Source organism: Falco biarmicus, chromosome Z, assembly GCF_023638135.1.
Source record: "Falco biarmicus isolate bFalBia1 chromosome Z, bFalBia1.pri, whole genome shotgun sequence".
Taxonomy (NCBI): Eukaryota; Metazoa; Chordata; class Aves; order Falconiformes; family Falconidae; genus Falco; species Falco biarmicus.
In genome coordinates this window covers 30,786,815-30,812,962 of record NC_079311.1, presented here as the reverse complement: position 1 = coordinate 30,812,962, position 26,148 = coordinate 30,786,815, and the positions used below count along the sequence as shown (strand labels likewise).

The 26,148-nt window shown below is 40.3% G+C and overlaps 1 protein-coding gene across 11 annotated transcripts in view; it reads left to right on the top strand.

Annotated features, from left to right (window-relative positions):
* The window catches only part of PCGF3 (polycomb group ring finger 3), a 60,785-nt gene that overhangs the window by 23,357 nt on the left and 11,280 nt on the right, over positions 1-26,148 (top strand). For 6 of the 11 annotated variants that reach the window (XM_056324461.1, XM_056324462.1, XM_056324458.1 and 3 more), the window contains 3 exons: positions 10,448-10,490; positions 17,895-18,012; positions 24,049-24,145. In XM_056324461.1, coding sequence (XP_056180436.1) covers positions 17,904-18,012; positions 24,049-24,145 — 206 coding nt within the window. In that variant the 5' untranslated portion in view covers positions 10,448-10,490; positions 17,895-17,903. Of the gene's footprint in view, positions 1-10,447; positions 10,491-17,879; positions 18,013-24,048; positions 24,146-26,148 lie in introns of those variants that run through there. The other 5 variants (XM_056324455.1, XM_056324466.1, XM_056324464.1 and 2 more) reach the window with 2 other exon arrangements.

Genomic DNA, 26,148 nt, shown 5'->3' with positions numbered 1-26,148 from the left:
ACAACAAACAAACAAAACACCAAAAATGCACAACCGAAAAAACCCTTCCCAGTTACCAGTTCACATAGTTTAAAACAGGGATCGTGGGCTTCGGGGTTTTTTTTTTGTTTGTTTTTATTTTTTCCTATATTCTGTGAGGACAGTAGTATTCCTGTATTAATTAAAAAAATTTAGGTGTCTGTCTTGGAAGAGGCTTTTACTTGCAGTCGACAGAAAAAGGTGGGTATTTCTTTTTTGCTAGTTCTTCAAAACAGTGCTTAAAACAGATAGACTTGGGGAATATTTGAGAGAGAAAAATGTTATAGCAGTCTAGAGCTTTAGGTACTGTTGCAGTTGTCCTGTTTTCACTTCTCCTTTTGCTTATTTGTGTGACTGGCTTTGTGAATATCTTTTGTAGGCAAGTGTTCTTGATGCTTGGAGGCAATACCTCTGGCACAAACCTCTGATAATTCAAGATACTTGGAAGAAATCAATAACTCACCTGCAGCTTATAAAGTTATAATTTCTAAAGAAAGCTCCTGATTCATTAGGGAACAGTGAAATAGCTCAGCACCCCCACCCTACTCCTCGTCCCCCCAGAAAAACCAAAAATATTGGAATATGTAAAAATGAAATAGATACTGATGATTGCTTGCTCCAGGAAGACATGGTTACTTTCTAATCCCTTCATGACAGATAAGTACATTCTGATAATATAACTTTTATATAGGCCTTGTAATATCCTAGGTTTTATCTTCCTTGACTAACCTGATGTCCCTCTATGGCAAGGTGACCCACTTAGTGAACCAGGGATAGGCTGTGGATGTTGTCTACCTAGACTTTAGTAAAGCCTTTAACACCATTTCCCTGCTTATGGCTTGGATGGGTACACACTTTGTTGGGTAAAAACCTGTCTGGATGGCCAAGCCCAAAGAGTTGTCGGGAATGGAGTTAACATCCAGCTGGTGGCTGGTCGCAAGTGGTGTTCCCCAAGGCTCAGTATTGAGCCCAGTCCTGTTTAGTATCTTAACCCTCATACACATGACTGATAATCAAGTGCACTCTTAGTAAATTTGCAGATGACACAAGTTGGGCTGGAATGTTGAGGGTAAGAAGGCTCTGCAGAGGGATCATCAATCATGGACAGGCCAGATCAATGGCCCAAGGCCAGCTGTTATAGGGTTCAACAAGAAGTGCTGTGTCCTGCACTTGAGTCACAACCACCCCATGAAAAGTGGAAGAACCAGCAGTGTGCCCAGGTGGCCAAGAAGACCAATAACATCTTGGCTTGTGTCCAAAAGAGCGTGGCCAGCAGGACAAGGGAAGTGATTGTCCCCCTGCACTCGGCACTGGTGAGGCTGCATCTTGAATACCATGCTCAGTTTTGGGCCCCTCACTTCAAGAGGGATGTAGACGTACTGGAGTGTGTTCCAAGAAGGGCGATGAAGCTGGTGAAAGGTCTGGAACATAAGCCTTTTGAGGAGCGGCTGAGGGAACTGGGGTTGTTTATTCTGCAGAAAAGGAGACTCAGGGGAGACTTTAATGCTCTCTACAACTACCTGAGATGGATGTCCGTCTCTTCTCCCAGATAACAAGCAATAGGATGAGAGGAAGTGGCTTCAAGTTGTACCAGGGGATGTTTAGTTGTGATATTGGGAAAAATTTCTTCATCAAAAGGGTGTTGAAGCATTGGACCAGGCTGCCCAGGGAGGTATTTGAGTCACCATCCCTGGAAATATTTAAAGACATGTAGATGTGGTGCTTAGGGACATGGTTTCATGGTGGACTTGGCAGTATTGGGTTAACGGTTGGACTCAATAATCTTAAAGATCTTTTCCAAACTAAATGGATCTATGGTTCCATGATATGTAGTGAAATTAACTTATACCTGTATTTTGAAGTAGCAATTACAAATGAACTGAAACTGGGCTGTAATCAGCTAGAAACTCAAATAGTGGAGTGTTATTTTGGTTGCAAGAGTCGAGCTGTTAACCCACACTTAGTTGTAGCAGGCATTTGAGTCCCTAAAAAGAAACACTAGGGTAGTGGCTTATCTGAATAATTATGTGCACTCTGTGCTATATAATTGGAATGGTGAGGTACTTAAACCCATTTTTCTAGTTGTAAAGACAGCTAGTATTTTAGATGTGATGGTAAATTAAGGCTCTTTAAATGTCATATTTTAAGATAACATGAACTTTGAGAGGCTATATTCTTCCTACATGTTTCCAGTTTTCAATACATAGAGTAATAGATATCATATCTGAGTTAAAGTCCCTGGAGATTCACCTTATGCTTAAGTAGATTTGGTAGACTCTTCTGGATTTGGAAGTGGAGGGAAATAGCATTTGGTCTAGTTTTAACTAGGTTTGAAAGTAATACATTATGACTTCCAGGCTTGGTAACTATTGTGCTTTTTAATTGGGATAAACTGTAAATATTAAGGGGATTTCACAAAATGTTCATTTAACAGTTTTCCTAGTGATTTCCTTAAGGGATCATCTGCACTATCTTAAGACCTGAGAACATGGAAGTAAAGTTATGCTACTTGGTCATGCATATGTGTTTGTTATTTACTGAACTGCAGCAAGAATATGTATCTAATTGTCAGCGGTTTACTCTGGTTTGGCATTCATTCGTATGCTCTGCAAGCATTACTGTGGGAGACTAGAGAGGGATAACAGTTTCTAAGCATGCAGCAGACTGCCCTATTTTGATAGGTCTGGTATGGAGGACTTGCTTGCTGACCAGCTGACCAGCTGAGAAAAAACTTCTTGGAAGAACTGTTCTTGTTGAGGATTCCTGTGTTCTACACACTCTGTTTAAGTATTTCCCTTTTGCAGGGCTGAAGAACAGTTTACATTTACTTTGCTTAGAATCATAGAACCATAGAATGGTTGGGTTGGAAGGGCCCTTAATGATCATCTAGTCCAATCCCCCTGCCATGGGCAGGTACACCTTTCACTAGATCAGGTTGCTCAAAGCCCTGTCCAACCTGACCTTGAATCTTTCCAGAGATGGGGCACCTGCCACATCTCTGGGCAACCTGTTCCAGTGTTTCACCACCCTCATGGTAAAAAAAAAAAAGTTCTTCCTTGTATCTAGTCTGAATCTACCCTCTTTTAGTTTAAAACCATTACCCCTTGTGATATCTCTGCAGACCCTGCTAAAGAGTGTGTCCCCATCTTTCTCAAAAGCCCCCTTTAAGTATTGCAAGGCCACAATAAGGTCTCCCCAGAGCCTTGTCTTCTCCAGTCTGAACAACCTCAATTCTGTCAATCTTTCCTCATAGGGGAGGTGTTCCATCCCTCTGATGATTTTTGTGGCCCTCCTCTGGACCTGTTCTGACAGGTCCACACCTGTCTTGTAGCGGGGGACACAGAGGTGTACTCTGTGAACATACGCAGTATTCTGGGTAGGGTTTCATGAGAGCATAGTAGGGAGGGAGAATCACTTCACTTGATCTGCTGGCCAAGCTTCTTTTTATGCAGCCCAGGGTATGGTTGGCTTTCTGAGATGTAAGTGCACGTTGCTGGCTCATGTCCAATTTTTTGCTCATCCTTGTCACCAAGGCCTTCTCTCCAAGGCTGCTCTCAATCCTTTCATCCACCAGACTACTGATACCAGGAATTGTACCAACCCAGGTGCAGGACTTTACACTTGGCCTTGTTGAACTTGTTGAAGTTAACACTTGCCTAGTCCTCAAATCTATCAAGGTCCCTCTGGATGAATTGCTCCCCTCAAGTATATCAACTACACCACTGCCCTTGGGTGTCCTGCAGAAGGTTGTAAGAGTGCAACTCAATGCCACTATGTCATTGATGAAGATACTAAGTAGTACTTCTCCTGATACAGACCCTTGAGGAACTCTACTCATTACTGGTTTCCACTTGGACATTGAGCCATTAACTGTAACTCTTTGGTTGTGCCCTCCAGCCAATTCCTTATACATCTAACAGCTGACCCATCAAACCCATCTCTCCTGCCTTAGTTGAAACATGCTTCTGTAGACATGTTTAGAGAGATCTGTTAGGTTACATGGTAAAGTTCATCTGCACACCCACACAGGAGCACAGAGCAACAATGCTGGATAATCATACCCTGCCTAATGAACGATTTTCAGGCCCATCGCAGGATTTATCAGCTTGTCAAAGGCCCACCTCCTCAAGCCTAGAGGAGCACACGGGCACAGTGACAGGCAGGGAACCCAAATTAAGGACCTGAAGGAGGGCACAGCCCATCAGGTGTGTAACCTGGGCTGTCCCTGGGGAGCCATCAGTCCCATTGTCTAGACATGACACCCATACCCATGAGTCAGTGTGGGACCATCTTTTGAACTGGGGGCTGGAGTTGTTACTGTCAAGAGTATGGAACATGTAGGGTGCAGGGTAAGAGCACTTTGGGATTACAAAGGACTTTGGTTGTTTTGGAGGGAAGCCAAATGCAGGGGAATGGAGGCATTTAGGTGGTTTGGGGAGGAGCAAACATAGGAAAAGAGAGGGGCAAGGGGATTTAGAAGGCCAAGCATGTGTAACTACGTGACTGGTCAGTACATGTGTCTAGCCATGCCCTGTATCTGATCAGTGCAGTCTGTCTTACCTTCTCTGTTAATTCCTAACTTCTTCCTGGAGGAGCTCCTCTCTGTGTGCATGTGTGTCTGTGAGGGCCCTGAGTGCCAGCAACTCCTTAAGTCAGCCAAGGGTGCAAGCAGCTGGAGAGACTGGCATGAGTGGATTTGAGTGCCAGCAACAGGAGTGGGAACTTGGGTCTGTGGGGCCCATACGTCGGTGGTGCCAGGAGCTGGATCAAGTGAGGTTCTGCGCTCTGCAGCTGGAGTGTGACTGCAGGTCAGAGGGGTAGTGTGCCTGACCACCAGCGGCTGCAGAGGCTGGAGTGAGTGAAACAAAGTGCCAGACAGTGGGGAAGGACCAGGGTCGAAGTCCCTGTGTCCATAGTGCCAGCAATTAGAGTAAATGACTGAGCATTAAATGTGAAGAGCAAGCCAGGCTAGCCTGCATGTAGGTGAAGTGGCCAGGTGTGTGTGCCTCTCTAAGGGAGAGACCAGAGGAGAGGCTGGCTGTTGCAGTGACTAAGTGAGTCCGTAGTGTGATGCCATAGGTTCTGGGGAATGTGTAGCTCTGAGGGCAAGACCATGGGGACCTGGCTACTGCGAGAGCAGTGGACTTGCGGCCATCTGGTGTCTGTGTGTCAGGGTGTGAGGCCATGGTGGGGCATGGAGGGGGGAACTACTGGGGGAGCAGGAGATTCCCAGTCAACTCTGTGTATGCCTATGTGTTTGCATGTGTACTAGCAACCAGACACCAGTCTGTACCTGCAGCTGGAGTGGAGCATTGGCATCAAAGGCATGTATGTCCAGGTGACAGCAATTGTCGAGACTGCAAGGGGACAGCTACTGGGCAGGCTGGGCGTCCAAGTCCAGCTGCTGGGGGACCCATCTTGCACGTATGTGTATGTATTCTCACTAATGGACCTCTGTTCTGCTCAGCCAGAGAAGGGAGCAGGGTGAGGCTGTTGGTGCCATTTGTGTTCATGTGCATGCTGTGTGTCTTGGTTGATCTGTTGTAACTGGCTGTGGTGTGTATCTGTTGTATACGTGTGCTTTGTGTGTGCGCGCGCACCTGGTAGGAATCATAGAATCATTTAGGTTGGAAAGGACCTTTATGTTCAAGTCCAACCATTAACCCAGGACTGCCAAGTCCACCACTAAACCGTGTCCCTAAGCACCACATCTACTTTTTTTTTTTTTTTAAACACCTCCAGGGATGGTGATTTCACCATGTCCCTGGGCAGCCTGTTCCAATGCCTGACCACCCTTTTGGTGAAGGAAGTTTTTCCTATTATCAAATCTAAACCTCCCTTAGCGTAACTTGAGGCTGTTTCCTCTTGTCCTATTGCTTGTTCCTTGGGAGAAGAGACCTATCCCACCTGTCTACAACCTCCTCACTACTAGTTGTATGTGGGGGCTTGGAGCTGCTGAAGTATTGCCTCTTTTGGGCTGCCAGGTGCAGCCTGATTTTTCTTTTAAGTCTCCTTTGGTGCCGGCCTTTCACCTCCACAGTGTTCACTACAAGCGGAGAGCTTGTTCATGACTCGAGTCTTCTCACAAATGCTTTTAAGTATGCTGGAAGGCAAGTGGCTTTCCTTACAGGAGTATTTTAATAAGAGTATGGCACTCATTTCCATAAGTAATATTAGATGATTTACAGTCTCCTTTTTTGGGACCAACTACATATTGGATTTTAGTAGTGCTTTCGCCATGTAACTGTGAGACAAATGCTCAGAAGAGTGAAAAAAGAAGTAGTGTACTTATTCTTGCAGGCCGTCTTTATTTTTTCTGAGCTGATGAAAAATGAATACCTGAATTTCCACTGGAACTGGAGAAACCTGACCTGTCAGTTAGTTCTTATGTATGTGAATTACTGTGAATTACTCAGCACACCCATGAAGTGGGTACAGAACTAAAACGCAGTATTCCACTCAACAGAAGGTAAACTTAAAAGAGCAACAAAACCCCCTGAACAAATGCATCAGGAAGCATGCAGCACTCTGCATTCTGGGGGTAGTGCTGGTTTCACAGTAATGTCAAAATACTATGTACTGTTTCAAATTAACTGCATGCTGCGTTTGTGCTTAGTAGATCTTTGTTTTAAGAAGACAGTGACAACAAATGTGTAAAGGTTGTTTTAAACTTCTTTTTCTGTTTGGGGATGGGGAGGAGCTGCTTTTTCTGTGTTAAGATGGATACCTGCTTTATTAAAGTTAGGGCACTGGTGCCATCTGGTGGTGTTAATGCATTCCCAGAGGTGGAACAAACGGCTTGTGAGGAATTCCAGTGAGATGTGAGAAATTGCTGGCATGATACTAACAAGAATACACGGATGTAGTTGGTGCCTTAACATATAATTATGCAGTTGAAGGAAGTCATAAAAGATGCACATGGGCTGGTAATAGCAAATTTAAATCTTGAACCATATTTCTTTTTGCTCAACAAAATGTTTGTTTCTAGTATTTCTTTTATTAAATAGTGCTTTGCAAACATAACATGAAGAATTTTGACGTTTACAATATTTTAAAGTGGAATTTGGAAGCAAAATTTTCTTTTTTTAATAGATTTGTTGAACCTAGCACAACTTTCTCACTGTTAGTATGTTTGAAGTTGCTGTTCTCTTTTTACTTTTTTAAGTGGTTGAGACATTAAGTTTGAAAATAAAAATTCAACAAGGTAAACCTGACAACATTTGAAATAAACAGTTTTGATATCTGAAGCCAGTGCTACCACAAGTATTGTTTTCTTTATCCTTCCATCTTTTAAAAAAGGTGTCCTGCATCTTAAGTTGTTTACCTGAGGCAATACCCTCATCATTCTCTAGAATACTGTGTAGGCTATATTGACTTTGTTAGCAATGAAAGTAAAACTATGACTACTTCTCCAGTTTTCTTGAAATTAATTTCTGACTCATAAATGTCGTGTTCTGTGATGGAAAGATCTGCAGAAGTGCAGGGTACTTTATATAAAGATGCTACAGTTTTTAAATTCATTTGACTTAGCTGTAAGTCTTTTGATCTGTTGCAGGTCAGCATGATGTTATTCTAAGTTACTGCTAAATACATTTCCTTGTGGAACAGAGGTCAGTCTGTTCAGCCATTAACAACTTCCAACTTTCTCTTGCAATTGAGTACCGTAACAGGCTATTTTTCTGTTTTAATCCAGCTAGATGAAGAGGCACGAAGAATTCTGTGCTTGTATTTGTAATCTCTGACTTCATGACCATGCAACACTGCCTTCAGTTGCATTATGCTAAAAGTGTGAATTAAGACTTAACCTAATCAGGCATTAGTTCTCTAGTTCCATGATTATGTTCACTATGTCAGGAACCTTTTGTGGATCCTGTCTTGGTGGAATGAGGTGTTTGCAGGCCTGTTCAGCTAATGTAGGTTGTGGAATTAGATGGAAACAGCTGCTAAAATAAAAAATATTTAATAGTATTTAAGCACTGAATATTGATATTTCAATTAATATTTAAACAGTTAATTTATCATTATTTATTGGACATCCTTGAGAGTAATTGAGATTTTTTAAATGGGTTCCAGCAAAAGAGCATCACATGCAACTGTGCATTGCTTTCAGGTAATACTAATTTTTTTCTCTGAATGCAATCAAAGAAATTCACAGTGGAGTTGCTAAAGAGATTTTTATTTGCATTGTACCAAAATTCTTGCCTAGTGCTATCATCAATATCTTGTATCATTGTATTTATAATTCCTTTAGCAATATAGCAAGGACTGTCATCTTTTCTACAGTTTAATTCAGTTTGTTGTAGACCTAGGTTTGTCTACTGGGTTTCATCTGCATGCAGTCACTAACGAAAGTGTGTGAGGCTTATGCCTGGCAAAAGCCAGGCCATCGTAAGCATCAGATTTGTAAATTTTCTTTTCCACACTGTTCTGCATCTGAACAAAGTTCCACTGTTGTAATGTTTTGTTCTTAGAGCTGTGACTTTGATGACAACTGTCCTTGTGAATTGAGGTGTATCTGCTGCTTCTATTACTGTTGTTGTTCAGCTTTTAGTGCTGTATGACCATAGTACCTTGCAGTAAATACTCAGCAAAAATACTGGCATCTGCCATACGGAGCTTTTTTTCCCAGGCTCTCCACTGTGAGCACTATACTTCTGCTATTTGATGAAGTAATGTTATTATGCTATATTTCAGCAAAAGAAAGATACATGTGCTTATCCTTTTAAAATAGAGCAAATTTGTAATTGTAAATCCTTGAGGCATTGACTTAAGTTCTGGATTTGTACCTGGTAAGAGTAACTTCCTGTTTTGCTTTACAAAGCTAGATGGTACCAGTGAGAGTTACAGTTTGATAATCGGTCAAGTTATTAAGAGCAGTCATAGCAGTTGAGCAGTCCTTTATAAAGAAAATCCTTTTAGAATATTAGTTACTCGCGTCTGAATTGTCAGTGTGCAGGATCAGGAGAGTGATCCACTTGTCTGGTCTTCGACAACTGTCTGGATATAAAAATGAACTGAATTTCCCTGTTTTTTTAAAAAAATTAAAAAATTTTTTAGCTTTTATAGTGCATCACTGTATTCCTGTAACCAGAACATGAAGAATATGGTTAGTGATTTAGGACCAACTTGGTTGTCGGCTTTTTCCTTCCAAGTTGAGTGCTCCTTTATGCTTCCAGCTGATCCCCTTGCCCTCTTCCAATAGCATTGAAGGAAAATGCATGATGATTTCTTTTGAAAGACTTTTGCTCAGAAGTTTATGTTGTGATGTGCTCTAAGAATGTTGATAAACCTCTGACTCATTCTCTTCAGAAGCAGTGTCATTGACTGCTCAGTTCAGATTTTGCTGCAGAAAGATCTTTTTTGGTGGCAAGTGCCTTCTGGACTTTCTCCTGTCCATATGAGGGACTTTCCATCTTCAGTGAGGACTTTTTTAATGGGTTCCAGCAAAAGAGCATCTCATGAATTGCTTTTGGTTGGTAGTAATTTCTTCTTTGAATGCAGTCAAAGCAATTCACAGTGGAACTGCTAAGAGATTTTTATTTGCATTGTTCTGAAGTTCTCACCTAGTGCTATCATTAGTATCTTGTTGCATCATTGTATTTATAATTCCTTTAGCAATACAACAGTAAAATCAATAACTATAGGCTGCGCTTTTGGTATTTTTTTGTAATTTTTTTTGAGCAGGAAGATGGAAGCAGTAGTACTCTTCACCTGTCTCTAACATCTGAGTGTTTTGTGTATGCCTCAGTAAGAGTTGCTGCCTTCTATCAAGCTAATCTATTCATGTAATATTGTCTTCTGGCTAAAGCCAATGTGAAGATCTTTTTTTTTAAAAAAAATAATATAATTTTAATTGGAAAAATATCCAGAGTTTCTAGAAATATGAATTACTTCCTTGAAAGTATTTTTTGAAACTTAAGATACAAAGAGCAGATTAACAGTAAATATAGCTTGAAAACTCAGAATAATACTTATTTGGCTGTGGATCTTCAATCCAAAAATCTTTTCTTTTCCTGCAGACTGATCAGTATCTAGTCCATAGGTTTTATGGTTCAAGGTTTCTGCTTATTTATTTTGTTATTTTTGTGTTATGTCACATATGTCATTTGTGAAGGCTATGAATTTCTTTTCATTTCACCATCACATGGTGACGGGACTACTGGGATTTTTGAGTAATTTTCCTTGCCTGTATGTGTCCTTTCATAGGAGACTGTATTATGTCTTTTTTTCTTTTTTCGTCCTCGAAGGATCTAATTCTTTTTCTTTCTTTTTCTTACTCAGAAGTGCCCCTGCCCCCACTGTTATCTCAAATTAATAGGTATACTTAGATACTTCTAGGTGAATTTAGTTAGCTAAGTATTTCTTTGTGGCAGCTGGACTTTGAGGAATTTTGGATGTTAACTTTCAGAATATTTTTCTGTCTTTTCAGGTCTCTGGATGGCAGACTCTGAAAAGAAATGCTGTTTTAAGAGGTATGCCTCGTGTAGGCCTAATACTCTGGACTAGTGTGTATATAAATGATAAGGCCATACTTCTAAGGAGTCCCTCTGCTGATCCTCGCTGTCAGCTTGCATGAATGGTAGTTTTCAGTGCTGAAATTGGTTTAAATCAGGCCTGTTTTATTGGTGACACAGTTTTATTAGAGAGATCTGTGATATACGGCTTACCTTTTTGCTTGATCATCTTAACAGAAGACTGCCTTCGTGGGTGAAGGGTAGTGTGAACAAAACCAGTTGACTATCTGACATGTGCATATCCCTGCTGACATTGTTCTGACTCTGTGTGTGGGGGTTTATTTGTTCTTTGTTTTTTAATTGGGAGTAGTAGTCCAGATGCCTTTGTAATTGTCTTCACGTGCTTCCTGCTGGTGGTGGTATAAGACTTACCAGCCAGTGAGCGGCTGACATACCAACAGTGTGGTATAAAGTAATGTCAGTTGGAAACAAGATGAAGAAATACAAATCCTTGTGCAAGTCGCCTTTTTTGTGTATTATCTGGATGTCTGGAACATTTTGTGTGTGTTTGTGCTGGATTTTCATGTTTGCGCATTTAAGGGGACTTCCTCTTCTCTCTCCATTGATGATATGTTGTTTCTGAATAACTTGTTGCTTTACGGCTCTTCAAAATTAAATTTGATAACTCTTCTATTATGTCTGCCATCCATTTCAGGAATCATAAGTGGTAGATTTTGAAAAAGCAGGCTTTGTTTGTCTTCTGAAGAGACAGATTGGTCTAACAGTCTTTTCAGGGCTCTTGTTGTTTTCATTTTTTTTGAACAGGACCTCTTAATTCTTTTTTAGGCACTCATGCTGGTTTTGCCTGGGATAGAGTTAATTTTCTTCTTAGGAGCTGGTGCAGTGCTGTGTTTTGGATTTGGTGTGAGAACAATATTAGTAACACATTGATTTTTATTTGTTGCTACGTGATGTTTATGTTAAGTCAAGGACTTTTCAGCTTCTCAGGCCCTGCCAGCAAGAAGGTTGGAGGGCCACAAGAAGTTGGGGGGAGACACAGCCAGGACACCTGAGCTGAACTAGCCAAAGGGGTGTTTCATACCATAGAACATCATGCTGAGTATATAAATGGGGTGGGGTGGTGGCCAGGGCCTGCAATCACTGCTCAGGGACTGGTTTGGCATTGATCAGCAGGTGATGAGCAATTGTATTGTGCATCACTTGGGTTTTTTTCCTTTCCCTTTTGGATTTTATTCCCCTCCCATTCTCTCTCCTTGCCATTGCTGTTGTTGGTATTTTATTTTATTTTATTTCCATTATTAAATTTTTCTTATCTCAACCCTTGAGTTTTACCTTTTTCCTAATCCTCCGCCCCGTCCCTCTGAGCAGGGGGCAGTGAGTGAGCGGCTGCATGGTACTTAGTTGCTGTCCAGGGTTAAACTACAACAGCGCTTCTGAAGGTTTCCTGTACAGTGCTGATTTGTTTTGTTCTGATTAAAAAATAATTCCCAATGTAGTAGTACTAACAACTTGAGTTAAAAGTGGCTCCTCGTGCTATTGGCTGAGATTTTGGTGTTGCAGGTTTTTATGCGGTGTTTACAAAGCTCCCGAATAAAATGATGCTAAGAGTAAAGGAAGATACTGATACTTCCAATGCATCTGTGGACAGAAATCAAGAAGATGGTGTTGCACTATTCTTGGAGGTGCACACTTGTAGGATAAGAGGCATTTCAGACAAATTGCAACACAGGACATTCCTATGAGAAAGTCAGAGTACTTTTTGCCAGTGAGGGTGGTCAGGGCCTGGAACAGGTTGCCTAGAGGGGCTGTGGAATCTCCATTCTTCAAGGTTTTCTAAAGGCAGCAGTGATAGGCCAACAGCAACTCAGTTTTAGTGGGTGTACTTTACGTGCATGGATGGATTAGAGCAGTCTGGAGGTTACTTTCAATCTACGTTATCCTATGTATCTATGTAGCCTGCTGCAGGTTCACTTTTTTTGCATTTTACATTTCCTGTAAAAACAGGTGAGGTGCAGGTCAGAGTGTTTTGCTTTGGCTTTCTTTAAAAAGAAGCATCTGTAGCTGAGAAGCGTTTTGTGATTATAGAACCAAGGAGTTAGAGTAACTTATCCCTATCCCAGCAGCATGGTTTTGAGAGGGAGGATCATGCTTTGCCTGTAGCTTTCACTTGTTGTCTAGATAAAGGGTGAGAAAGTTTTTAGATTTTTTTTATCCCTGTTCAGTCAGTGGATTGAAAGTCTCAGAAAGTTACCTATAGTTCTTTCAGTTTATTGGAGATTGCTTGCTGTAGCAGGTAACTGCATAGAACAACTAATCATAGAATCCTTTATATTGGAAAAGACCTTTAAGATCATCAGGTCCAACCATTAACCCAGGACTACTGAGTCCACCCCTAAACTACGTCCCTAAGCACCGCATCTATGCATTTTTTAAATACCTCCAGGGACGGGGATTCCAATGTGTCCTTTTGGCAGCCTGTTCCAGTGATTGACCACCCTTTCCATGAAGAAATTTTTCGTAATATCCAATCTAAACCTTGCCTGGTTCAACTTGAGGCCATTTCCTCTTGTCTTGTCACTTGTTATCTGGGAGAAGAGACTGACCCCCACCTGCCTACAGCCTCCTCTCAGGTAGTTGTAGAGAGCAATAAGGTGTGTGTCCCCACACCCAAGCCTCCTTTTCTCCAGAATGAACAAACCCAGTTCCCTCAGCCGCTCCTCAAAAGACTTGTGCTTCAGACCCTTCACCAGCTTCGTTGCCCTTCTCAGGGCATACTCCAGCACCTCTACATCCCTCTTGAAGTGAGGAGCCCAGAACTGACCACAGTATTTGAGGTGCAGCCTCACCAGTGCCCAAGTACAGGACCATCATTTCACTTGTCCTGCTGGCTACAGTGGTTCAGATACAAGCCAGGATGCTCTTGGCCTTCTTGGCCACCTGGGCACACTGTTGGCTCATGCTCAGCCAGCTTATCTAGTGCACGCGTAGGTAAAGGTAGTGTAATAGTGTGGGAAGTTCACAGGATCATAGGATAATCCAGGTTGGAAAAGACATCAGGAGATAATGTAATCCAGCTTGCTCAAAGCAGAGTGTAAACTGTGAGGTCAGACCAGGTTGCTCAGTGCTTTATCCAGTTTGAACATTTCCATGCTCTAAAGCTGTGAGCTTACTTGGCAATGTATATTTGGAGGTGGCTTTGGACTTTTCTTGGTTTTCTTCTTCAAGTTAGATTACATGTTTTGGAAGTTTCTGAATTCACTTTTAGCTTTCGTTTTAATGTTTGAGAGATGGGAAGATGATATTTGTGGAAGATACCACCTGGAGTTCAGATCTGGAAAAAGCTCATTCCCTTTTTCAAAGGAAGATATTAAAAGGAAACCTGGATTTACCTAGAAAATAGAAAAATAGTTTGGTTAAAGCAAGCTGGCTAATCTTAATGTTTCTTAGTCAAACTTCATGTTTTGGGCATTCTGTAGTTTTGCTGTTTAGTTCCAGTTTGTATGCGATTTTTAACATGGATTAATTGTATGTACGGGAAGTGCCAGCAGTCTAAGCAGAAGTATGTCACTTCATTCAGAATTGTTCAGAGAAATCCAGCAGCTGGTAAACATGCTTTTCCTCCTTTATTGATGATGCTGTATGTTAATACGCTAAAGGTACTCTGAGAGTAAAAACAGGTACTGAGGCTTCTGAAGGATGCTGAGATTTTATCGATAGATGTCATCTTGCTTTTATAGGAGCCCAGCAATTAAAAAACATTAGCTAGGTTTTCAGTTGCTTTGTTGATAAACTCAAATAGTATTCCAACTGAAATTTGCAAGCTGATTAGAGTGATGTAAAATCCTAAATTTTTAGTAAATTAAATTTTTAATTCATTACTGTTGTGCCTACTCATAATGTTGAAGTAATAGGTAGTCTTTATAATATTAAGGTGGAGCTAAGATGACATAGAAATAGGGCTCGGGGATTTATTTATGATATGCTTGTCAGCATTAATGTCTTGGAAATTTTTGTATCTTCTGTTTGCTTCTAATCTTCAGATCTAATCCATGGAGTTTTTTTCCCCTGCAGCAGTGTACTTTACATATATACGGTTACTTGAAAAATATGTTTTTCTTGAAAACTTTTACTTGAAAAATTATCATGGGTTGATAAGAAATTGGCTGTCTTATATGATGAAAATCGCTTTTAACTTTTGTTTGGCAGTGGACTGTAGGAACATGGGAATGTTGGGACTCCTTCCCAAGAACAGATGAGTGGTTTGAATAGGCTAATACCCCTGTTCCTTGTAGCCAGGAATGTGGAACTAAGTATTGTGAGAGGTAGCTTAGCTTCATATTTTGTAGTATGACTGTGCATCCTTTTCAAAGACATTAATAATAAAAAAGTAGTTGATGGTGAAATTTGCAGTTATGTTATTTACTTTCCTCTGAAGTGATACAGAACAGACAGGTGGTGAATGTGGAATTATTTTGTATTTTTGATTTGATGCTGTTAGTAATTTATTTAATTTCTTATGAGGCTGTAACATTAGTCCTATTGCTTCTTTATCTACGTCAGTAGTTTTGCTAAACTTTTTTGTTTTCCTCTTTCACTCTGGGAAGCAATTGAAGCTGTTCAGTCTGAGTCTTTAATTATGTTGTCATGTTGGTAACAGCCATTTTGTTGCTGGCTTCTCCCTTTCTAAACAGATATGAACTGGTCTGACTTTTTGTTCTTTTTTAATAAGGCTTCTTATTATTACTGTTAAACTGTTTTGAAAAATAAGAGGCATTACAGTTTTACTCTTTTTCTTGAGACTAGAGGACACAGGTCTCAACTGCACAAAATGCAGGCTAAAGTGGAGTCTTGACACTGGCAGTTTGCTTACAGACCTTAAAAGTTGCATTGTATATCGGAGGTTCCAAGCTGTATTGAAGCTACCCTGCTTGGACCTCTGCATATGCAGAGGAGATATCATTCTCTTGTTTTAGCAGCTTTAAGATAACAGTGTGGACCAGGTCTTCTGGAGATACATGTTACTGTGTCTCGTTTTGAAACTGAGATTTCTACTGCCCAGGAGAAACCTGTTGCCATTCTGCTGCTTCTTCCAGTAGTTCCCAGTTTCTGTTCTTTGAACATCTAATGAGAGGGGTTTTGTGTCATTCTTGAAAGGTGTATAACATTTTCGTAAGGTTGATTTGACAAGCTTGATCTGGATATTTTAGAAGACATATATTTGCCATTGCCAAAAAGCACGTGATTTTGTTTCCCATTCAGTCAGTGAAGTGTGTATTATCTTTGCTATCCTCCTCTTCTGGCACAATGGGCATTATTAACATTTTGAAGTATTTTCACCTTGTTCATTGTATGGTTCGTTCATTGTTGTCATAATATTATACCTCATCTGAACGGTTTTTTAATTGTTGCAGGGTGTTGGTTTTTTTCTAGTGGCAATCCTTGTCTCTGCTGTAGTGGGGGAAAACTGTCATACTTTTTCTAGAAAATAATTTCTTTGCTTCAGTTTTCACCATAATATCTTTGGCTCTGCTACCTTATTAGTGCTTGGATTCAGTCTGTAGTGATCCTGAACACCTTTTTCTGAATTACTGCCTAGGCAGGTAACTACAGTTGTATTGATAGTGCCTTTTAAAGTACCCTTGTAGCTTCATTTCTCTTTTGCCTATCATGAATGTTTTCCGGTGTGCTGACTTTCTATTTAACTTGTGGTTTGAAGCCATCTCCTGAACTCTTTTCAAAGAGTGATGTTGAATAGCTCTTCCCCAGTGCTATAGATATGTACTTCATGCAGTAGATTGTTTAACTGGAGACCTCATGCGCTAACATTTGAAGGTTTTAATATGTGGCTGGTTTTCAATTAGTTAGAAATAAAAGTATCAAACACAATTTAGAAAAGTAATTCAGTTTTCTAGTGGAGATTCTGACCTATCTTGTGTACTGCAAAACCAAGTTGTGCTTTCATTCTTCGATAATGGCTAGTCTCTAGCTTAATTATAAAATCTCAAATACCATAAAGTAAGTTTGATATTTTTTTTGAAGTGACTTATCTGTGAATTCTTAACTGGAAGTCTTCCTAGTCATTTTTGTATAGGACAGTGCAGACTTTAATGGGTGGGTGTCGGATGTGCATTTCCATAGGTTATAATGAAGTATAAAGTACTTTTTCAGTGCTGTTATGGTTCAGATCAGTCTGAAAGTTTGCCTTTTGATGGTTCTTTTTCTTAGCATCACTTCATTAAACATAGAAAAAGAATATGACAAATGAAATTAAAATCAGACAACCTTGTTAGAGTATTCCTGTGAAATTTGAGGAGCAAGTGCCACCATTCAAATTCTGAAATGTATTCCAATCTAAGTTAGATGAAAACCAGTATTTGTGAGCCAGGGACAGTAAAGTCACTTTAATGGAAAACAGTGTAATTCAGTGACTTCTGCAGTGCAGGAACAAAATGTAATAGGCTTTAAGGCAGTTTAGCCTGCTCTGTTAATTAACTCAAATGCTGTCAACTTACAGCAACAGCACAATTTTATTTTTGATATATTTTAAAAAATAAAATATACCTATATCTAGAAGGTAACAGTTTGATTGTTAAGGCATGGGCTCTGTGTGGTGATTTCTGTAAAAGCAATTGGGGTTGCTGCAAAAAAGTTAAATGAGCTGTTTCACTTTTCATTTCTGAATTTTCTTCCTTTTAATGATGTTATGCCATCCCTTGCTCTGAAGAGAGAAAACTTTCTAGTTCAAGTTTCTTAGTATAACAAACTTAAGCTCTGCCAATTAGACTATTTTAGTTTGTAATGTGTTCTTTAATTAACTTGAGTTTAAGTAAAGTGGGATTCCAGGATGTTTCTTTTTCAGCTCCATTGTTGAGACACAGCTTCAAAATTATGCTTCAACCATACTGGCACAAAGCAAACACAAATGTGGTCAAACCTACTGTGCCAAATCAGACTTGGTTATTTCGACTTTTCAGTTATCAAGTGCTTTCATTTATCAAATTGCTTTGAGAACTTTTCTTTCTCCAAATTTTTGTGAATTTTCCCCTGTTACTGCACTGAATGTGGTGGCTTAGATCAATAGAATAGTAGGGTTTCAACTTGAATCCAAGTCCCTTAGTTGGTAAAGGAATTTCCTAATAGCATGCTGGAAAGACTGTTTTCTATGCTATTAAAATTTTGACTTGCAAAATAGTGTGTGTTTTACATAGTTTCACTTCCGTTAAGTCATTTAAAAGTTAATGCTATCATTTTGCGTGTATGCATGCACATGCATATGCAGTATATAGAGCCTAAAGCTGTATAGAAATATCTTTAGGGTTAATTCTAATTAATCATTTATTCCCAGATGACTTTTACCTGATTACTACAGCTGTGTTATTTTATAATATGTCTTTTCTGCAGACACCAAAGATGCTAACGAGAAAGATTAAGCTTTGGGACATTAATGCCCATATAACCTGTCGTCTGTGCAATGGATACCTGATTGATGCTACTACTGTAACAGAATGCTTACATACTTGTAAGTAGAAGTTTAATTAAGTTAAAGAAACTGTTTTTTTAACTTGATGTGCAACATATTTTAATGGGTTTTAGTTGAAATAAAAACATCTATTGTGCATCAGCCAAAATAATGTGTGCTTTACTACACAATGTTTGGGTTTTTTTAACAGATTATTTGCTTTTTTAGCAAAGCAAAGGTAGAGAACATTAAAACTGTACTGCACAAACTTGAAGCCATATACAATTAATGATAATGTATGCATTCAAGCATGCACTCTGTCGGAGTGTGGAATGCGTAGTTCTCTCTTCTGTTTTAGTTGACATAGCATATGTTTCTCTACCTGGAGCTTTCCACATGTCTCTTGCTCTCTCCTGTTTCTCTGCAGAAAGCAGCCCTAGTTTATCGATAAAGAATAAGTATATTGTATTGTACCCCAGAAATAAGTATTTGTTCCAAAATACTGTGATGAGGTAGTTGTTTGTTGTTATGTTTCTTTATGAATTTCTAGTTTCACAACAGTGAAGTACGCCCTAGTATCTTGCAAAGCTTTGGTCATCAAGAAAACTGGACGTGTAAGTCCATTCCAGCATCTTTGTTGTTGACATCATGGGATATAGGAGTGCTGGGGTTTGCAGTATTCTGATGGAAACTTTATATATTAGCACAGTTCCAACTAAAGATCTGGAAAGATTCCTTCTGAGGAGAAGCACCCTTATAGTGCAGAGTAGTAACTCCAAAACTATTTTCTGTCTTGGATCTGTTCCAATCCTCAGTTTCCTTTGCCAAGGTAGGTATCAGCTGAGGAATTAACCTTCAGTTCAGAAGGCCTGCTGTAGTGACTTTAAATATCCTCTGTAGCAGCCACATTGATGGCTTTTACACCTTATCTTACAGGGTTTTGCCAAAAGTATTTTTTCTGTGTCTTCAGAATCCCTGCAGTCTACCAGTCCATCCTTGTCACCCAGCAGCTTCCATTTCTCCAGTTTTGTCTGTTCAGAGCTTGGAATATCACTTGTTTGGTTTATACAGACCTCTGTTAATCTATGAAATGGTATTTGCCGTGCAACTTCAAACATCCCATGTTTTAAAATGCTTCTGTCACAGTATTTTATTCTTATTCTGATAAAGCTAGTATGTTGTTTGAGTAGCTCAATGAGTCATAGTTCTAAACTTTCTTGGAGGGAAATTATTTGGTGGCAGTGTCTCCATCTCCACAAAATGAAAGTTTTAGCATACTTATTCTTCACCTAAAATATCTTACAAAGGGGAAATACAATGCTCATGATTTGTCAGATACTAAGTTTTCCATTGTATTTAAGTTAAAAGTTCTATTCATCAGCTTTAATGACTTTGTTTTTCTTGTCATACTTTCCATGTCATTTTGGTTATTCTCATGTCCCTTCTGTGTCTGTTTTGCATCTAAATTTCCATAGTGTTCTTTTTGAAGTGCAGGGATCCTTAAGCTTGACTTCTACTTAGCTTTGCCCCACAATTCTTTACTGCTGTGATTAACAACATAATATACAAAGGCAGTATTATAACAAGTTGACATGGCTGACATAGAACTGGCATGTCATTTTTCTTTTTTCTTAAAAAAACCCCAGAACAATCCCTTAACTGACATAATCTACACCATTTCTTAAATTTGCTTATAGTGAAAATTTTTAGATTAATCCATAGTGCTACAGTTCTTGCTTCAAAAGCCATGGAATGCTCCTTGCTAGCTTCTGCTTCCTTTGGGTTTCTTTTCTTCTTCCATTGTGGCATGTCCCTCCTTTATTTTGGCTGTTTATCTTTCATAATACTACTTCCATGTGTGTCCTGTAGAATTGCAGTTTCTGAGAAGAGCCACACAGCCCTCTCTTTTTTTAAAAACTTTATACATGTTGACATTGTTTGTATTATGTACATTATTGGTAATAATAGTCATTTCTGGAAAAACATTCTTGCAAAATGTATCCTGAAATTGCCCTGTCTGTTGAGATTGTGAATTTTCTGCTGAATTACACTACCTTGAAATGTTCTGTTTCTACTCAGAACTGCACAGTTGTCTTACCTTTGTCATTACTTTTTTTCTAATTTCCTGCCCTTCAGTTGTTCAGAGACTCTTCACTTTAGTAGTAAATACAGATCATGAGTCCTTTGAGAATAATTTGGAGGACCAGGGTCAGCCCTTTGGAGGGACGTGGCCAACTTCTTTTGTAACAGAATTCAGGGGAAACCAAGCTTTTTTGCTCCCTTTCTTACTTGTTTCTCTGCTATAGCTTTAGTTTGTTGGTGACAGGCAGGCCTATAAGTCAGTAGATAAAAGCTGCATTAGTAGTATCTCAGTTTACATCTGTTTCCTGATGAGAATTCTAGGTTAGCAGATATATGCAAGTCTTGTTAAACTTACACATTTGTAGTAGGAGTTTCATTACTGTTCATGTGTAAAAGCTGTCCTTGTGTGTTATGAAAGGTATTGTTTTGTGAATTCATGAGGACAATGAAAGACCAACCATATTTTTTGAACTAGAAACAGAAATTTAAAAAGTCAACAGGAATGAAATTTAAAAAAAAAAAAAAGTGGGGATTAACTTTGTCTGTTCCTTTTCTAATGGAAGTTCTTTAATAAGTTTAAGTGTAATGTAAAAGTAATCAGAAAAGGTACAGCTCAGTTTAGGCCTACAATCAGTGCCCGATTGTTTGAATAAATGGAGGTTAGAGACTTTGGAAATCACAGGTAATGGAAAAACTGTAGCAATACTATTTTTTCAGAACCTAGAACAGTTCCTATGTTGGCTGGCCCATACTTCTAGGACTTGTGGTTTCAGGAGATTTTAATGCCTGAAAATTCACAGGCCTTGTGAATAAAGAACCAATCTAGAAGGCTTCAGCACCCTCCATAAGCTATCTAGTTGCATTTATTTGGATGCTGTGCTTAAACAAATAAACATTCCAGAACCTGAGCTGTCTTGTGACAAGTTCAGTTTAGACGGAGTTAACATTTACCCAGTCCAAACTGGAAGATGTACCCAAATGGGCTGTTGTTTTAAAAGATATCATGGAATGGTTTGCGTTGGAAGGGACCTTTAAAGGTCATCTAGTCCAACACCCCTACAATGAACAGGGATACCTTCAACTAGATAGGTTGGTTGCTCAGAGCCCTGTCCAACCTGACCTTGAATCTTTCCAGAGATGGGGCACCTACCACATCTCTGGGCAACCTGTTCCAGTGTTTCACCACCCTCATGGTAAAAAAAAATAATTCTCCCTTATATCTAGTCTGAATCTACCCTCTTTTAGTTTAAAACCATTACCCCTTGTGGTATTTCTGCAGACCCTGCTAAAGAGTGTGTCCCCATCTTTCTCATAAGCCCCCTTTAAGTATTGCAAGGCCACAATAAGGTCTCCCCAGAGCCTTGTCTTCTCCAAGCTAAACGACCCCAATTCTGTCAGCTTTTCCTCATAGGAGAGGTGTTCCATCCCTCTGATCATTTTAGTGGGCCGCCTCTGGACCTGCTCCAACTAGTCCATGTACTTCTTGTGCTGAAGACTCTAAAGCTTGATGCAATATGCAGGGTGGGGTCTCGTGAGAGCAGAATGGGGAGGAAGAATCACCTGCCTCATCCTGCTGGCCATGTTTTGTTTGATGCAGCCTAAGATTTGGTTGGCTTTCTGGCCTGCGAGCACCTGCTGCTGGCTCATGTCCAGTTTTTCATCCACAAGTACCCCCAGGTCATTCCCTTCAGGGCTGCTCTTAATCCCTTCATCCACCAGCCTGTATTGATACTGGGAGTTGCCTCAACCCAGGTGCAGGACCTTGCACTTGGCCTTGTTGAAAGCCGTGAGGTTCACATGGGCCCACTTCTTGAGCTTGTCCAGGTCCCTGAGTGGCATCCTGTCCCTTAAGCGTGTCACCTGCACACTTGATGTTGTCTGCAGACTTGCTGAGGGTGCACTTGTTCCTCTGTCTATGCCATTGATGAAGATAGTAAACAGTACTGTCCCTGATCTCCACCTGGACATTGAGCTGTTGATCACTGCTCTCTGGATGCAACCATCCAGCCAATACCTTATCCACTGTATAGTCTATCCATCAAATCAGTATCTCTCCAACTGAGAGGAAATGTTGTGGGAAACATTATCTGGTTACGTAGTCATACACAGCCATCATAGAAGGCCAGTAGGTTGGTCAGACAGGACTTACCCTTGGCAAAGCGATGCTGACTGTCTCAGATCACCTCCCTGTCCTCTATGTGCCTTAGCATAGCTTCTAGGAGGCTCTGTTCCATGATCTTCCCAAGCACAGCAGTGAGGCTGACAGGTCAGTAAGTCCCCAGGATCCTGCCTTTCTACCCTTCATAAAAATGAGTGCAGTGTTTCCCTTTTTCCAGTCATCAGGGATTTCACATGGCTGTCATGGCCATCATGGAGAGTGACTTGGCAATGATACCCACCAATTCCCTCAGGACTCTGGGATATGTCTCGTCAGATCGCACAGACTCAGTATGTGCAGGTTCCTCGTGTGGTCATGAAATTTGTCTTCTTTTACAGTGGGAGGGACTGTGCTCCCCCAGTCCCTGCTTGAGGTCCGTCCACTAGAGAGGTGTGGGAAGAAAGGTTGCCAGTGAAGAGTGAGGCAAAAAAGTTGTTGAGTCCCTCAGCCTTCTCCCAGTCCATTGTTACCAATTTGCCAGTTGTGTTCACTGGGGGGGGTACACTTCTCTGACCTTACTTTTCTGGCGGACATACCTATAGAAGCCCTTATTGTTCTTTGCGTCCCTTACCAAGTTGAGCTTCAGCTGTGCCATGGGCCTCCTGACCCCATCCCTACACAGCTGAACCACACCCCACTCTTCCCAAAATACCTGTCCCTGCTTCCACTGTCAGGTCCTGCTTTCACTGACTTGATAAGACTGGGGTTTGGCTTCACTTTTGTGAATGGATCTGCTGCTCAGACGCTCCACTGAAAGACTGCTGTGCAACATCTGTGCTTAGTGTGCAAAGCTTTGAGGTGGAGGTCTAACCTCTGCCAACATCAGTACTATCATCCTAACTCTGTAAATAGAATGCAGAATGCAAACTTACTATGCTTTGTTCACTGCTGTGTAAGGTTGTTTTTGTATTAGCAAGTGCTTATTTAACTGTGCTGTCATTTGTCTGAGAGGTAGATGGCACTATAGTTACAGAAATTCTTTCATTTTAGGTGATAAGAAAGAGTGCGTTAATACCAAGATTGCGTGAACTACTGATGTTAAAGGAAAAGCTATTTCCCTCCTGCCAGCTTTTTTCTTTTCCCTTACATTTTTGAGTTGTAACTTCAAGTGAGTCAGGATATCATATAGCAGTGTGTATTATGAGTACTGTTTCTGGAGAAACAGGGTAGGGAGGTATAAAGAGTTTACTTTAAATGAGATATGGATGATTGTGTCTATGCATATGGAAACAGTTCCAAAAGATGCAGCTTTATAATGAGCACTGCTTTAACAACTTCTGCCAGGACATTTTACAAATACTGAAGGTCTGTGCCCATGTAATTTTTTTTCTCCAGTGGAAGTTTAACTGTAGTGTACTCGTATGACAGTTAAAATAGCACTTTTTGAAAATTTTCTGTTCTTTTTTGAAACTTATCCAACTTTGGAATAATTTTTATCTGTTGGGTTCGTTGCCACTGTACACTTTACTTCTGTTTGTGGCCACAGATAAAGCAAATAGGCTTAGTATCTTAATGGCGTACAGTTCCTGTAACATCATTTGTGCAAGCTGAATGGTGCAAGCACTATGATATTGACTGGCTAGAAACTGCCATTCTAGGGAAATTCTGGAGTGGGATTGTGTGTTACATACTTTCTTAGGAAGAATCTGGCTAGGTACATATGCCTTAATTCTAGTGCATCACATCCCTCTATCAAGAACATTAATGAAAGATATTGGAAACAGTGTTCTGCATGTTAGACATGACTTTTTGTAAATTTAACTAAGGTGCGTATCTGTGACTGTATAAAACCAAGCTCTTTTTTTCATTATGCTGCTTTTATTTCTTTTCTTAATTATGAATGTCCTTTTTATCAGTCTGTAGAAGCTGCCTAGTGAAATATTTGGAGGAAAACAACACCTGTCCCACCTGCAGAATTGTTATACATCAGAGCCACCCATTACAGTATATTGGGTAAGTATGAAAGCAGAAGTGCAACTAGCTTCACTCTAGACTGTTCCAGCCTCTTTAATATAGCACAGCTTTTTCCTGCATTTTCTTACTTGCTTATCAGCACATTAAATGTTTAAAAGGAAGTTTGAAGCTGATTTAGGAGATGTGGGATCAAATTTTGCTATGAATTTGCAAGTCCTTGACATCTGTTAGATTCTTGCAGACTTAAAAGCAAGCAAAGTGTGTACTGTTTAATTTCTGTGTGTGTTGTAATGGGATTTAGTCATTCCTCATTCTGTATGCTTGGGTCATTAAAGTTACTGTCCTGATTTCAGCTGCGATAGAGTTAATTTTCATATTAGTAGCTGGTGCAGTGCTGTGTTTTGAATTTGGTGTGAGAACAATGTTGATAACACCGATGTTTTTAGTTGTTGCTAGGTAATGTTTATACTAAGGCAAGGACTTTTCAGTTTCTTGGGTCTTGCCAGCAAGAAAGCTGGAGGGGTACAAGAAATTGGGAGGGGACACAGCCAGGATGGCTGACCTGAACTAACCATTCAGGGAAACGAAAAAGGGATACTCCATACCATAGAACGTCATGCTGAGTATATAAACTGGAGGGTGTTGGCCAGGCCCTGCTCGCAGCTCAGGGACGGGTTTGGTATCGGACTGTGGGTGGTGAGCTATTGTACTGTGTCCCCCTTGTTTTCTTTTCTCTCTTCCCTTTGAATTTTATTCTTCTCCCCTTCTCCCTCCTTTTCATTATAATTGTTGTTTTTATTGCTTTTATTTTATTCCAATTATTAAATTGTTCTTACCTCAGCCCTCAAGTTTTACCTTTTTCATGATCCTTTTTCCCCTCCCTGTGGGTTAGGGGGCAGTGATTGAGCAGCCGCATGGTACTTAGATACATGGTACTTTAACCAGCTGGGGTTAAACCATGACATTCTTTTTTGGCACCCAGCGTGGGGCTCAAAGTTTTGATATAATGACAGGTCTGACTCAGTGTGTTAGAACAAATTGTTGTAAATATTCATTGTATGATTATAATGGTCACTAGCCAAAATGCAGATTTCTTTGCTTCTAAAGTTGTTGCCCATGATCTCAGGGTTGTTTTATTTACTTTACTTGCAGTATTCATTCCCTTTTGTGCCACTTGTTGTCCTTGGGGTCTAAGCTAAAGTCATCTCTGTGTTGTACTGTATAGTGCTGGCTTATGAAATGCTGGATTTGGTGGCTGTGAAGCTCATCCGGTCGGTGTACTCGGAATTGCTGTCAGCCCTGTACTTCGGGTGCTATCTATCTGCTGATAATTATACCTTTGGCTTTTCTTTTTTGGAAATTCTGAATGTCTTTGGAATGTTGTAATCAGCATAGCCACTAGTCCTGATACTGTTGCTAGTACTACTGAATGTGGTTTTGACCTCCTGGATGGGGTTGAGAATTAGAATCATAGAATCCTTTAGGTTGGAAAAGACCTTTAAGATCATCAAGTCCAACCATAAACCCAGGGCTGCTGAATCCTCCCCTAAACCATGTGCCTAAGCACTGCATCTATGCATTTTTTAAACACCTCCAGGGATGGTGATTCCACTGCCTCCCTGGGCAGCCTGTTCCACTGCTTCAACACCCTTTCAGTGAAGAAAATTTTCCTAATATCCAATCTGAACCTCCCTTGGTACAACTTGAGGCTGTTTTCTCTTGTCCTGTCATTTGTTATCTGGGAGAAGAGACCGACCCCCACCTGCCTACATCCTCCTTTCAGGCAGCTGTAGAGAGCAGTAAGGTCCCCCCTGAGCCTCCTTTTCTCCAGACTGAACAACTCAGTTGCTCCTCATAAGAGTTGTTCTCCAGACCCTTCACCAGCTTTGTTACCTTTCTCTGAACACGCACAAGCACCTCTACATCCCTCTTGAAGTGAGGGGCTTGAAACTGAGCATGGGATTCAAGGTGCAGCCTCACCAGTGCCTAATTTTGAAATTATTAATGACATACTTGTCTTCATGCAGGAGGCTGTGTTCCAT